Here is a 15,125-nt window from a genome sequence, read left to right on the forward strand (position 1 = left end):
GCTGTTCAGGGTTTATTTCAGTTACTAGCATATTTTTCGCATCATGTATTAGTTTAATTTGTAGATTTATTTATTGCCTTGTGAATTCAATAGACATTTCGTAAAAAACTCTGGAAACAGAACATATTCATTAAGTAAGATGTGATGCACAGTACATCGCATTAACATAAACAAACTCTATCACTTATCAACAACAAGTAAGAAAACCTATAACAGTGGAATGTAAACGCTAAAGTGAAATAAACAAAGTATTAAAGCTAACAATACACCTACTCATGTCCGACCTGTGGGCAACTCCGACGTGTGTGTCTGGGTTGCTGACAGAGGCCACATCTCTTTGGCCGGTTCGGATCTGCCTCGTCCATGTTGGTCCGTATCCTAGTGGACCTCAGACGACCCTCTCTCGCATGCCTCTTGTTAGGGTCCGGGATCACAGTCGGCTCGTCATATGGTGGCCAGAAATCCTCCGGAATGGGAGGTGTGAATTCCATCCGATACACACTGAACACCGAACTAAGACGATACACCTGGTGGACGTAAGGCTGCCATGTAAGCCGTGAGTAGGCACAGCATGCCAGTGCGTGCGGACACGGGAAATGAAGTGCCTGGAAGTATCCGCAGTCACATGTTTGAGATGCAACCGAGACTCTGTAGCAGCCCAGTGAGAACGAACCAGTCGGAGTCATCTCTGCGACGGTGAACTCCGAGTTATCCCTGTCGTACAAAGTCACCATGAAGCACCTCGCCGTCTTCAAGTTGGCCTCGATACACTTCACCAAGTGCTGACTGAATTGTTGTCCGGTTCCCAGCTGGGCCTCAGCCTCTCTCCCCTTGCGAACAAATAGTTCGGCCAGCCTTCCGTATGTTGCCTTCACCAGCGAGCACACAGGGAGGTTTCTGACACCCTTCAGGATTGAGTTCACACACTCAGAGATATTCGTCGTCATGTGCCCGAATCTCCGCCCCTCATCACAATGCTGTATCCACAAGGAATACTCAATCCAGTTCGCCCAGTCACACATCGCCGGGTCTTCAAACCGCATAATATCAAACCAGTAATCAAACTTTACCTTGGTCTTTGCGTACGCCGCGTTGACAAGAAGCCTCCTTGGGTCTTTGCTCTTGAAGGTTAGGGCGAAATTTGCCGCTACATGTCGAATGCAGAATGTCCGGTATGTGGATGGAGGTAACCAGCCTCCGTCGCGAGCCTCAAGCGCGGCCTTGATGCCGTTATGTCTGTCCGATATAACCAGCAGACCCGGCTGCGGTGTCACGTGCTGAAGCAGGTGGGAGAGAAAGAAGGACCAGGACTCAGCATTCTCACCCTCGACTAGTGCGAATGCAACAGGGAGTATGTTGGAGTTCCCCTCCTGTGCAATAGCGACAAGCAACGTTCCCCCATACTTGCCATACAGATGGGTGCCGTCAATACTAACCAGCGGTTTGCAATGACAGAATGCCTTGATACACGGTGGAAACATCCAGAACAGTCTGTGAAAATAAGCTCGAGACTCGTCCAGCTGTCCCCCAACTCGAACAGGGCTCGTCCTAAGGACTGCAACAGTACCAGGCATCGTCAACTGGACTCCTAACACCCACCTAGGGAGCTCGTTATACGACTCATCCCAGTCACCATAGATGAGGGTAACAGCCTTCTGCTTCGCCAACCAGACCCTCCTATACATCGGCCTAAACCCAAAGTGTGCGGCCGTGGCATTTAGGAGCACCTTGATGCTGACGAATGCATCAGCCCTAACCATTGGCATAATGAATGCCGATATCACATGATAATCCAAACTCCCGTGGTCACTGGAGATGGATGTGGCCAGACACGTATGAGGTCCATTGTACCGTTTGACCTCCCAAATGCCCTTGCGCTGCCGGAGACTCAGCCGAATCAACCATGTGCACCCATTCTCGAACTCAGAACACTTGCCCACATACTGACGATAGTCAGACTCCACTACCTTGTACTGTACCCCTCGGCAGATGTTGTAAGTCTTCACACTTAACAGGGCCTCATCTTTATCCTGAAATTGCTGACCAACCTGGAACTCTGTCAGACCTGCAGACCCTTCCGCATCTCTAGCACCAAACCCAGCAGGCTGCCCAGGAACCCCCTCCTGCCTCATGGCATCCAAGTCCAAGGATGAAAAATGTGGAGGCTGTGTGCCAGAGCTAGAACCACCTCCCACCCCAGCAGGCTCACTCGCTCCAATATCATCGCCACTGTCATCAGCAATCATATCCGGCTCGACATCATCGTCCTCTTGATCATCCAAAAATTGCTCTCCAACCCCAGCCGGTGCAGCACACTGTAAAGAGGTCGGCCAAAATTTCCCTATTCCAACCTCGTCACCTACACTGCCGTTGAGATCAGCAGCGAAAGAAGGGGAGGCGACAGGCTGGACGGGTGGCTTGTACGCAGGGACGGAGGTAGAAGCAACGGCAGGTCTGGAGCTAGAACCAGCAGCCGTGGCTAAAGTGGTGGTATTCCGGTTCGAACCCCCCCGAACTGGATACCACATCAACCAACTTTGCCAACAGCTCTGGTGTCCTCACTTCCGGAAACTGCCGGCGACAATGAAACATGACCTGCAAGTCCTCATCACTCCCGATCGTGAAACAATCATACTTCACTATTTCTTGGAGCACCGTGATTGGAATGCGATAGAAAAACTTCTTAACCCGTTTCACACCATCCAGACCAAGTTTCACCAGTACAGAGCTAACAAGGTCATCATACCTAGTCGTAGGCCTCACGATAATACAGAGAGGATCCTTATCAGTGAACTTCACACCAGAACGTGTCTTCCTCTTAATCGATCCTCTGTGGTGAACCAACACCACAAAACTCTCCTCACTAGCCATTCTACCCCTCTAGTGAGACCAACTCACGTCCACAACATATATATACAACTCTGCTCCTTTATAGTTCGAACCAGCTGGTTTGAAATACACTTGGAGTAATTCGAATTAAGCCTATTCGAATTACGTTTCATGGCGTACATGAGAGGAGTTCGAATCAGCTTGATTCGAATTACATGTTTCTGTGTAATTCGAATCAGCTCAATTCGAATTATGTGGTTTTCGTTATCAAGGTGTAATTCGAATCAGCATGGTTCGAATTACATGAAAATTGAGTTCAAAACAGGTAGGTTCAAACTACATTTAAATGTGCTTTGGTTGATTGATGAATCAGATTTTGCTTTGGCTTATTTGTGTAAAATTGTTTGGCCCTTGGCTTGTTTACGTTTTTTATCCTTCTTTTTTTTAAGCCTTTTTGGTTTCAAGTGGACAACTTAGTTTCTTTTTTATTTAAGTTCATCATCAGAAAAACAAGTATTTTGCTTACTTATGCTTATTATTTATTTGACTTGGTAACTTAGCAAGTATGCTAGTTGGCACTTGAAAGACCTTTTTATATATATGCAATATATATTTTTAGCTTATTCAAATGTGGGTGTTATATATCCTTCAAATGTCATATAAATATAACAAAGGTAAAAAATATATCATTTTAGATATTAAAAAAGAGAACCTAAGAAAAACTCAATAAGGTGTTGCTTTAGGTATTAAAAAAAGACAACTGCAAATAAACTTACATAAGTGTTGTATTAGGTCTATAAAAAAAGACAACTTAAAAAAATCTAGACAAGTGTTGCTTTAGGTATATGAAAAAGGCAACTTAAGAAAACTTGGCCAAGGGTTGCTTTAGGTATATGAAAAAAAATTAGAAAAAACTTGCACAAGTGTTGCTTTAGGTATATGAAAAGGTAACTTAAAAAATTCTGGACAAGTGTTGCTTTATGTATTAGAAAATACAACTTGTAAAAAGTGTTGCCATAACGTCTCATCTAAAGCGTTGTATTTGGGTGTTCTAAGGCAACCCTTTCGCGGAGTTGCTTTATTTGCAAAAAAGGCAACATTTTTTGAAAGTTGCCATAAAAAGGTTCCCTTTAATACACAAAAGCGTTGAATTAGACCAAAGGTAACGGGCGTATAGCCAATCCCCAAAAAGCGTTGCTTTTTGTCGGAAAGTACCTTTCCCTTATTATAGGCAACGTTTTTAAAGGGTTGCCTCAGTCCGAATTTATTGTAGTGAAAAAATCAATTGCCTAATCGATTGTACTCTTAGTGATTACGTTATGTAAAATTAACATTAAATATTAGAAGATATTTGTCATCATCTTTATTACATACTTTAATATTCATTCTCTTCTGTTAAAAAAATATATATATATTTTTTAAGTTATTTATTCAAATACTATAATTTTAAAATAAGTATTTTTGTGACTAAAAAATTAAATACAAAATTAACTTATTTATAAGATATTTTTAATATATATAAATTCTTATATTTTAAATTTTTTAAAAAAAAATTAATTAAATTATTTATCCAAATTAGCGCTAATTTTTTTGTTCTCATTTTCATGCACATTTTCTATATATACTCACATACTGCATGTATACATGCATATGGTTACAGGTGATTATTCTCACTCATAATTAACTAACTGAAATATTTAGAAATATACGAACTAACTAACTGTAGAGTAACAAACACTTTCGTACTAACTAACTTATAACTACTCACAGGCTTGTACAATATGTAGCATCCCATGGCACGCTAGGATGGAAAAGATTGAGAAATCTTATCTTGGAGTGGCAACTTTGAAAACGTCCTGGTGCTAAAGCCTTTGATCCTTGGTGGAGATGGAAAATAGCTTGATTAAACAAGACGGTGCATGACTTGCTTGGAACCACGTGACAATTCACCTCGATATGTTTGATTTTCTCGGGGAAGACAAGGTTGGTGGCGATGTGAAGTAGATCAATTGCGATAAAAGGCAACTGACTTAGATAGAGGAAAGCCAAAATCAATCGGGACATAGGATAGCCATTGAACCTCTCTTGTTACCATGGCCAAGATTCGATACTCAACTTCATCAGATGAGCAAGCCCCTGTTGTCTCTGCTTTTCACTCTTCTAGATAACAAAAGGATGTTTCCAAGTATACGCAATTGCTAGAGACATTTCTCCTCGGGTAGCTACAAGCACCAAGATCAAATGAGGCAGAGAAGAATAGGAGAATTAATGAATTGACTCAACTTTCCTACCAATGGTCGATAGTTGACTTGCACTAGTAAAGGATCTCCAATGTTGGTTGCCAGCTTTATAGAGTAATCCATAGGCGTGAAAGTAGGCTTAACGTGAAATAATTCAAATCCTTCAAGCAAATCCATAACATATTTGCGCTAGTAATAAAGAGCAATTCCATACTTATTTCTTACAATCTCCATGCCTAGAAAATGTTCAAATTGCTAAATTTTTTAAAAAATATGTTTGCAGCTGCTTACACTATGTCTACATTCTCTTCTTTCCACTACTACTTATTCTCTTCTTTTTTTTATGTAATTGCATTTTGCAGATACAAAAAAAAGTCTTTAAAAAAATAAAAGTAATTAAAATAATATAATTTAAATAAATTCATAATATTATAATAGACATAATAAATATTTAATAAAAATAAAATTAAAAAAGATAATCTCGTAATATTATTCATATAGTAAAAAATACATATAATTATCACATATATACTTTTCAATTTCTTCTATTTTTAAATTTTTATTACTTATCTTTTTAATTTATAATTTTTTTTTAAATATTTATTACATTTGATTTGAAAACAAATAACAAATAGCATTTTTATAAATTGGAGACGAAATTTGCAATTTACTCTGCCTCAAATAATAAATAGCCACCTAATTAAAATAGAAAATAACAATCATAAACTATGATACATAGACACTAACATTGACATGGGACATGTGAACACATAAATTTTAAATTTTTATAAAATACTACGAGTACACGATATATATATAAAATATAAAGTATTTTTTAAATAAATTATAATGATATTTTAATATTTTATTAATATATAAATATAAATTAATTTTTTAACTATTTTTAATATTTTTTATTATATAAAATATTTACATTATTTTTTATTTTAATAAATAATATATAATATTTCTAAACTCATTTCAAGGACACATATTAAGAATAAGGTTGGACACGTTGATATGTGATAATATTTAAATGTGTCAAAAATATCAAAAAAATTTTTACTTTTAAAGTGTGCTTGATTTAGCGTTTGGACTATAAAAAGTACATTCAAGTGCCTTGAACATTTTAATTTTTGGTTTGACGATTTTTTTTCCTTTGAACGTATATGTGATTTCACACCGTTAATGCAGATCTAGCTCAAGCTAAAAGTTTTAGCTTATGCGTTCATGTCTTACATTGGATTATTAGTTAAAAAAATTTTTTTTATCAATCCTACACATTATTCTCTTCTTTACAAAGAGGTACAAGGAACAATCCATTTTAAAAATTATTAATCTCACTAGAAAGAATAAATTAAATAAAAAACTAATTATAAAGTAATAATAGAATTATAAATATAATCTAAAATAGTATTAAATAAAAATATTAAAAGTATTAAAAAATATAAATTATATTCTTTTTGTTTTAGATTTGTAAAATTTATTATTATAATTTTGTGTATTATTTTTTATTGTAATTCTTTTATAATATGAATGATTAATCTTGTTAGAAAGGACAATTAAATGAAAAAATTATATATAAATAATAATAGAATTTGGTCATTTGATCACTCTAATTATCGATAATATACCCAATCAAATTATGTCCTAAATTAGTTCCAAATCTTGAGTTGGACATATAATTTTATAATTGTAATTCTCGTATATTATGTTTATTGTTATTATTTTTTATAATATGAATTATTGATTTCATTAAATAGAATAAATTAAACAAAAATTAACCATAAATAATAATAAAAAATACAGCTAAATGCTAAAAAAATATAGAATACTAAAAAAGTATAAAAAATAATTTGAATATCATATTATTTTAATAATTATCTATCTAAAAATAATTTTAATAAACATTATCCACTACTAGAAAACTAGTTATTACAGACGGATATTTTCGACGGATTTTATCCCACGAAAATACAGAGGAAATTTTAGAGGGATTTTTTGTCGGAAAATAAAAAAATGAATTAGTATAAATTACAGACGGAAAAGAGAATCCGTCGATAATTCCGTTGAAAAAATTAATTTTTTTTCCGTGAAAAATGATTACAGACAGAAAATTCGTCTGTAATTAAATAGAAAAAATGCTGCATTTTATTAAATTATTTTCCGTCGATAATTTTTAGTTGAACCTAGCATATGCCCGAACTCCATTTACAATACACAAATCAAAGAAACCTAGCGGTTTAACTTCAAATCCTTGACCAAAAAAAAAAAACTTCAAATCGCTCCTTCTTCTCTCCGTCGCGCACGAGCTCCTTTTTCTCCATTCCTCGCCTACAGCTCCACCGCCGGCCACCCTAACCGCCGGAGCTACCTTCTCCTGCTTCTCCTCTTTTTTAAACAAAGCAAGCTCCGTGTCTTTCTTGTTCGCAGAACAAAGCAAGCTCAAGCTCCACCGCTGCCGCGCCTCTCTCTCTCCTTTTATCCCCCTCAGTTTTGGCTCGCATACCTTCGCGCAAGCCCTAACTCCGTGGCGACCAAAATCGGTTCCACCTCTCTTTTTCCCCCTGTTCGAACTGATAGGGTGCGTGAGCTAGGGTTTTGGTTTTGCGGCAGTGGTTGTTCATTGGAGAGCCATTGGCGATGCTCCTATGCTCTTGTTGAATGGCGAAGCTTGAAGCGAAGCTGGGAACGATAGTTGACTCCGTTGGTAACTTCTTCTCTGGCAAAGACCAGCTTCCCTGGTGTGACCCTGATATCGTCGCTGTAAGCCTTTTCTTTTTCTCGATTCCATTTTCTTCCTTCAGAATTGATATCAACTTGTGATTTCTTATTATCTATTGGTCATGATTTCAGTCTTGATGTTTAGGTCAAAATTGAAGTGGCAACTATTCAAGGAGTAGGGATCTTGTGGAGAGGTGCCTAATAGTTGTGCTTCTGCTCTTATGGAGGAGGCTAGAGGTATTTGGTCTGACTTTCTTGTTACCGCTCTCTATGAAGAGTGGAGAAAGTGTAAAAGAGGTGAATTTCATATAATTTATTGTGCTGCTTAATTATTGTAGTGTTCAAGAGTTAAATGACTTGTGTGTTTTTCTACAGTTGATGTTCCAGATGGATAATTTTCTACAGTTGATGTTCCAGATGGATTATGTAATATTTTTTATTTTTTATCAAATCAATTTTTGTGAATAGATTTAGTTATGTTCCAGAGGCATTTTTCCTGCAATCTTTGTGAAATGGAAGCTTTAAACTCGTGAATTGCCTCATGTAAAGAGGCATTTTTCCTGCAATCTTTTGTAAAAAATGGTATGGTTTTCACAGGTGAAAAATGGGCATGATGGCTTCCTTGCAGTTCAGAGTGGAATTGCCTACCTCAGAAGGATTCTGCACATCTTCCCTAACTGTAGTTTGATAAGGTAGTCATTTTTTATTACAGGACATTGCCTAACATTATTTTGATCTGATAGGTTACTCAGTGTTAATAGTTGTCCCTGTAGTTGTGCTCAATGTGTTAGATTCACAATTTATAATCTAATGAGTCTTGTTTGTAGTTCTTTGCCATTTTTGCTAGTTCTTTTCGAGGCTTGCTAAAATTCTTTTATTGAACATGTATAAAACTCTTTGATTTGTATTGTTTCATTGGGAAATCTGTTGACTAGGAACTTTAACTTGATCATATATGCTTTAGTTGTTGTTAAAAGCAATATTTTTAGAATATCTTCTCTTCTGAACTCTTATATGGAGTTTAAGTTTCAACTGTGAGAATGTGAGATGATGTTGATTTACATGTTTGAGTAGATTTTTCTTGTTAATTATCATGCTCAAAAGAGACCATAATATTATTATATGATAAGCATGTACTAATACTATGTTATTTACATGTTTGAGTAGATTTTGTTATTCCAAAAGGATGCTTTGTAGTTCCATTTCTTTCAGCAGTCCATTTAGATGAGAATGTGTATAATGGATCTCTAAACTTAAATCCTTGTTCATATGCATGGTTGTTTTGTTTGCATGGTTTTGATGATAAGCTTGATAGAGCTTGTATTTTAGTATTTTACTCTCTCTGTGATCTTTTGGTTTATTTGCTCTCATTCCCTAAGTTGTTTTTTTTTCTGATTTTAGTTAGATTAGGTTTAGTTAGATTTATTTTTTTTTTTTCTGATTTTAGTAATTAGTTTGATTTAAAATTTGTTATTGAAACTTTTTTCCTCATGGTTTTTCAATTTTTGGTGTTGAGGCGTAGATAGAAAGAAAGCAAAAAGGAAAAGATGTTGAAGGTGAAGGTGTATGCGGACCGCATGTCCCAGCCATCTCGTGCCGTTCTTATCTTCTGCAAGTAATTCAATTCAACGTTGTATTTCTTTTCTGGAATTTGAATTCTGCTACTACTACTGCTAATGCTTAATTTCTCAATAGAGTTAATGGAATAGAATTCGACGAGATTAAAGTTGAAATCTCCAAAAGACAGCAGTTATCTCCCGAATTTGCAGGTAATCGTTACAATTACTATGCTTCCGAAGACACTTATCTACCTCTTTAATTAAGCCTCCATAATCTGTCTCTATCAACCAAGGTTGTCAAACTCGCGAGTCTAGGTAAACTCGTGGAGCTGACGTAGACTCGACTCGTAAACTCGACTCGTAGACTCGTACGAGTTTACCTGTTATACATTTTTTATAAAAAAATATATATATCATGTATAATATATATATTTACTCAGATATAGACATTCAAACTTAACAATTTCAACATCAAAACATATAAATTAACATAATACTACAATTGCAAGTTACAACAAGTACTCTAGATCACACATTTAAATCCTTCACAAGTATGTATCTAGTTCAACATAAAACACACAATCACACAATCAAAGCTTCATAAGACACAACCAAAACACAAAAGAAAACAATTTTTTTAAAGGGAACTTTAAGCACAATGATCTTATTGCTTCTACAACAACAATTTTGAATTCATCAGCAATATCAGACATGAAATTTGTAATATGCTTCATAAGACCTTCTACACTTGATTCATTTCCTGTCTTTAAAAGAGTGGTAATAGCAAGTGTAGCAATGCTTCTGTTCTGGTCAGAAATTAAACTTTCCATGTCGATGTTGCAGTTAGTTATAGCCATTGGATGTGTCATTGCAACCTGCAAAGTTCAAAGCAATACTCATTAGGAATCAATGCTTAGGAATAATTCTGAGGCCAATATTTGATTCAAAATAAGCAAAGGTTAAATAAGCAAATACATTTCATTATTCCTCCCTCAATCTACTTTAATTCACTATAGTTTATACCCTCGTAATAATAATAACATGAATTCTAGGACATATTTTCATTCCACAGTCGACAAACAAACTACAATCTTCACTGGAATTTGTCCTTTAAGCTAAGAAAACAGAGCACTGAAGAAAAAATAACCAAGTAAAATTCAATAACAATATCAGATCTCATATACTTGTTGTTATAAAAATAAAATGAAGCAGCATTAGTTTAATTTTTTTTCAACATATCAAATCTCATTAACCAATTCTGTGTAGGATTTAAACTAAACTAAAAAAATTTAAAAAGTTAACATCAACAATTCAGAACAACATTGCAGAATTGATACCAAGATTGTTAATATTTGAATTTGTTTAAAAAAAATTACCTTGGAGAACAGGGCAGAATTGAAGCAGATCGGCAGTGAAGAACAATGGCGACAAACAGGGGAGGTGAGGCAAACGCAGTGAAGCAGAACAAGGAGGAGTGCAACGACCTACGATGGTAGAACAGGGGCGGTGAACCTTCACTGCGTGGTGGTGGGCTCTGCGACTCTGCGTGGCCTCTGCGTGGTGGTGGGCTGGTGTCGACGAGTAAATGAGGAACCTTCACTGCGTGGTGGTGGCTGGTGGGCTCTGGCTCTGCGACTCTGCATTGGATGAGAGATGAGGGATGAGGCGAGGCGACAGGTGAGGGATGAGGATCCGTCCGGCGTTCGGCCTCTGCGTGGCGGCGCAGATGACGGTGCCGGTAGATGGTGGCGATTCACCGACGTTGGAGAAGAAGAAGAGAGTGAGGGCGAGGCAGTGAGCAGTGATGGGCTGATGGCTTGGTGCTGGTGGAGTGTGAGGGTTTCGAAATTAGGGTTACACACTTACACTCTTACCGGGTCTGGGTGGGTTAGTGGTTAGCTGTAGGTTTTTTTTTTGGGCCCAAAACGACGCCGTTTTGGCGAAAATGGGCACCGAATTCAAACTCGCTGACTCGCTAGCAAACTCGCGAGTTTGAGCGATTCTGTCCGAGTCTAGCCGAGTCTACCCAGAAACGAGTTTGTGTCCGATTCAACTCGATTCCACTACCTAAAATCGTAAACTCGTACGAGTTTACGAGTTAACTCGCGAGTTTGACAACCATGCTATCAACTATCAACCCTTTCAAGAAACTCCCTGCTATTGTTGATGGAAGGTTCAAGCAATTCGAGAGGTATTTCCTTCTTATTTCAATTTCATTTTTATCAATCATTTCCATGAATTTGAACTTCAATTAGACGTGTTCTTTTCTTCTTGGCAGTCACGCAATTCTTATCTATCTTGCTTCTGCCTTTCCTGGTATTGCTGATCATTGGTTGGTATTATCCCCTTTTCACTTATTTAATCACAACAATTTTCTTATGACTCCACAGATATGTGAAATCCAAACTCAACCCTACTCACCTGGTATGTCACTACTTGTTTTTGTTCAATTTCTTCTCCCAAGGGTTTCTTTCTTGCATCATTCATTCCACGCTGCGTTTTTTCTAAGTAGAACTCTGGTTCTTTCATTTGCTTTTTTTCAACCACTAACAGCCACTCTTTTGATTCTGTTTATCTATATTGGATATGTTTCATGGGAAACTATTAATTTTTGCATTCTTTTATTTTCTTACACTTTTATTTTGGCAATATTTGCAGCAGATTCAACGACTGTCTCTTTGCTCTTCTCCAAGTTAGGAACAAGTACAAGTACAATTACTTACTTAATTAAAGCCCTTCTTCTTCTTCTTCTTTTTCTATATAGCATACTCTATGGTTATAAGCTTACACGGTTACAGTACTATATTATATTATTATTGTTGTTGTTGTTAATATTTATTATCTTTCTCTGTGGTGCTAGAAGGTGCTGAATTAAGGAGAGAAGAGAGAGAGAATTTTGGAGAAGGTTTGAAGTGATTGGATTTCACAGTTATATGCATTAAAAGCTATCTAAGGCCATAGAGCAGTTACAATGAAATATATGCACGGCTTCAATAATAATAATAATATCAAATACATGCCGTAAACTACAAGGTTTGCACTTTCCATCTACTTCTAACTGCTTTCACTATTTACCTTATTATTTTTCAGATCACTTCACTACACCACTGCTCTTCTTTTCTTTTTAGTTTGTGGCCTTAATTCTCTATCCTTAATTATGTTATGTGTTTTGATTTTTCAGTGTATATACATGCATGATTCAAGAATGTATGTGTGTCCTTTCATTTCTTTCTTTCTTTAATTTTATTCTTTGTTTATATTGAAATAAAGTATTATTGTGTATGATTGGATCTGAAGATGAGTGGATCAAGTTAGGAACATGTGCTTCTTTTCTTGGCTGCTGCTTAATATTATATTACTCTAACTTGTCTTTGCTTGCTGCTCTTACTTATTGCCACGTTGTTTTCTTTTAGATGAGTTATATGAATCTCTGACTTTGTTTTCTCTCTTGTTTGGCTAATGTATTATTGCAACCATTAGTTCCCTCAATAAAATAAGGATTTAAAATTAGAGAAATGACAACAAGGTGGAGTAGAAATGGAATAAAATCTAAATGTAAAATGTATATATAATAGAAGTGTTTAGATATCTTAAAAGTCTTAGTCTTATATAACTACTACCTCTAATTGAAAATAGCTGTTTAAGTTATAGGTTTACATTGTAATAAATTATTGTTTGTTTGATAAAACTTAAGCAATATTAATAGGAGGAGAAATAATATATTAGTAAGTTATGTTATTATATTTTGGTTAACCCTTTATCATAGGCATACTTATATTATAACTAAAAATCACTATCACTAAATTAGCTTTCTAGATATATTTATTTTTCTAATTATGTGATATCGTATTTACATATAATTGTAAAAATGTGATGGTTACCACAAATTTTTGCTAGTGCATTAGTCATGCTAAGTTTCTTGTCTCAAAATCATAAGCTGATGATGTGTCTTCCACCATAATTATAAAAGTGCAACTCATACCACAAATAGAAACACTACAAGCCTATTTCTTTGCTTCATTCATGTACTCATAATCTCCATTGATTCAAATATCGTTAAATTCAACTCTATCACAGGCTTTTAGCAAAAGGAGGTATAATCTTAAACTGAAAGGTTTTATATATATAGAACCACTAACACTGCTACTTCCATATTACTAATTGATAAAGTGTTTGAACTGCATAGCTATATGCATTTCACAAGATTATTATGTATTATCTTATCTAAGTATTAATCTTGTCTTTAATTTTACCACGTCTAAGTCATTGATCTTTTACTTTTTAGGATCATCTTCAAAGTGTAACTGGCGGCTTAAGACTGTTGTAGGTAAACACTAAACTTAATTAAATTTCTCTTTATAATTATTATCATCATTCTCATTTTCTAGGATACTGTGGCTAGTATCTCTTATATTCAGAACAACAATCATGTTAACGTGTATCAAAAAATAATTAGTTACCAAAAAATAACGTGTATGATAAATGAAATATTACTTGTGTTGTGTTGTTGCTTGTATTGCATTGAAAACATTGATATAGTTAAATATTGATAGGATGAATGCTTTATCATTGAAAACTTTAAGGAACCAACATGCCGTGGCATCTAAGATCCAGGCTGTTTATAGAGGCTATATGGTAAACTTCCAAATTTTTTGCAGCTTAATGTTACTGGTGGTTTCTGAAATTTTTTGGATTGATTTTATTTGATTTGGATCTGAAATTTAAAGAGAGAATGAAAAAAATTTGATTTCTTTTTATTGTGTTAGGAATATGGGAAGCACAGATGCCAAGTGGAAATTGGCTGATCACCCAAAGGGAAATTAAAGCTAGTTGCTGTGGTGGTTTTGGATGGATGGGGTGAGGCCAACGCTGATCAATACAACTGTATCCACACTGCTGAAACTCCAACCATGAATTCCCTCAAAAAGGTAGATATATAGATATAGATACTACATAGTATATGCACCCTTTTGTGGAATCTGAAATCTTTTTCTTTTTGCATATATTATGATATATTCATTCATATAATGATAAGATCTAAGATTGGTCCCCATTTTCAGGGTGTATATGTTTGCTTGATTCACTTGATGCTCATGTATTGTTATGATTCCTAGGTTTTTGTTACCTTGTCATTGGTAGGTGAGAGGCCTTCTCTTGATTTGAAGTTTATTTAGTTGGAAATTCCAGTGTTATTGAATGTGTTGGATTTGTATGATTATTGATGAGATAGAAATAGAAATGAATGGTGGGGTTGGTTGGTTTTTTTGTTGTAGGGTGCACCTGAAAGGTGGAGATTGGTGAGGGCTCATGGTACTGCTGTGGGACTTCCTACAGAGAATGACATGGGCAACAGTGAAGTCGATCACTTTGTTTAAAATTAGATAAAATTGTGTAAAATTTAGTATGGTTGAACAATATACTGAGGATTATAGTTGATAATACACTTTGTTTATATTTTGAATTATATTGATTTGTTTGTTTATAATAATTTTCTTAGTTTTATAATACGATGAATTTGTTTATTTTTTGAAATATTATAAATATTCGAATACAAATTAGATAAAAATTTGTATTAAATTTATATTTATTTTGTATGAAAATAAGTTTATTTTGTAATTAGAAAAATAAAAAAAAATTATATTTTATCTTACTGACGGATTTACAGACGGATTTTCTGTCTGTAATCAGAGTGTAAGATGATTTTCCAAAGTTCAAATTACAGACGAAAAATCCGTCTGTAATTACAGATAAAAAATCCGTCGAAAAATTCGTC

General features: G+C 35.2%; 1 protein-coding gene and 1 long non-coding RNA gene across 2 annotated transcripts; both read left to right on the plus strand.

The window, feature by feature from the left end:
* Positions 1-11,472: 11,472 nt before the first annotated feature.
* LOC107625560 (uncharacterized) lies at positions 11,473-12,268 on the plus strand. Its single transcript, XM_088503591.1, has 4 exons — positions 11,473-11,543; positions 11,631-11,776; positions 12,011-12,061; positions 12,213-12,268. Exons 1-4 carry the CDS (start codon positions 11,473-11,475, stop codon positions 12,266-12,268), a joined length of 324 nt encoding a protein of 107 aa, XP_088359717.1.
* A 1,066-nt stretch (positions 12,269-13,334) lies between these two features.
* Positions 13,335-14,778, plus strand: LOC148574994 (uncharacterized). Its single transcript, XR_015904777.1, has 4 exons — positions 13,335-13,446; positions 13,638-13,679; positions 14,119-14,280; positions 14,626-14,778. It is a non-coding gene; the product is annotated as an uncharacterized LOC148574994 (long non-coding RNA).
* The last annotated feature ends 347 nt before the right edge of the window (positions 14,779-15,125 follow it).

This window comes from Arachis ipaensis, chromosome B2 (genome assembly GCF_059453495.1).
Source record: "Arachis ipaensis isolate K30076 ecotype BB chromosome B2, ASM5945349v1, whole genome shotgun sequence".
NCBI lineage: Eukaryota > Viridiplantae > Streptophyta > Magnoliopsida > Fabales > Fabaceae > Arachis > Arachis ipaensis.

Excerpts from the sequence above, each read along its gene's own strand:
- LOC107625560 (XM_088503591.1), top strand. The coding sequence starts at position 11,473 with ATGCTATCAACTATCAACCCTTTCAAGAAACTCCCTGCTATTGTTGAT. Across the intron at positions 11,777-12,010 it reads AACTCAACCCTACTCACCTG|CAGATTCAACGACTGTCTCT; the intron begins GTATGTCACTAC and ends CAATATTTGCAG. Across the intron at positions 12,062-12,212 it reads CAAGTTAGGAACAAGTACAA|AAGGTGCTGAATTAAGGAGA; the intron begins GTACAATTACTT and ends CTGTGGTGCTAG.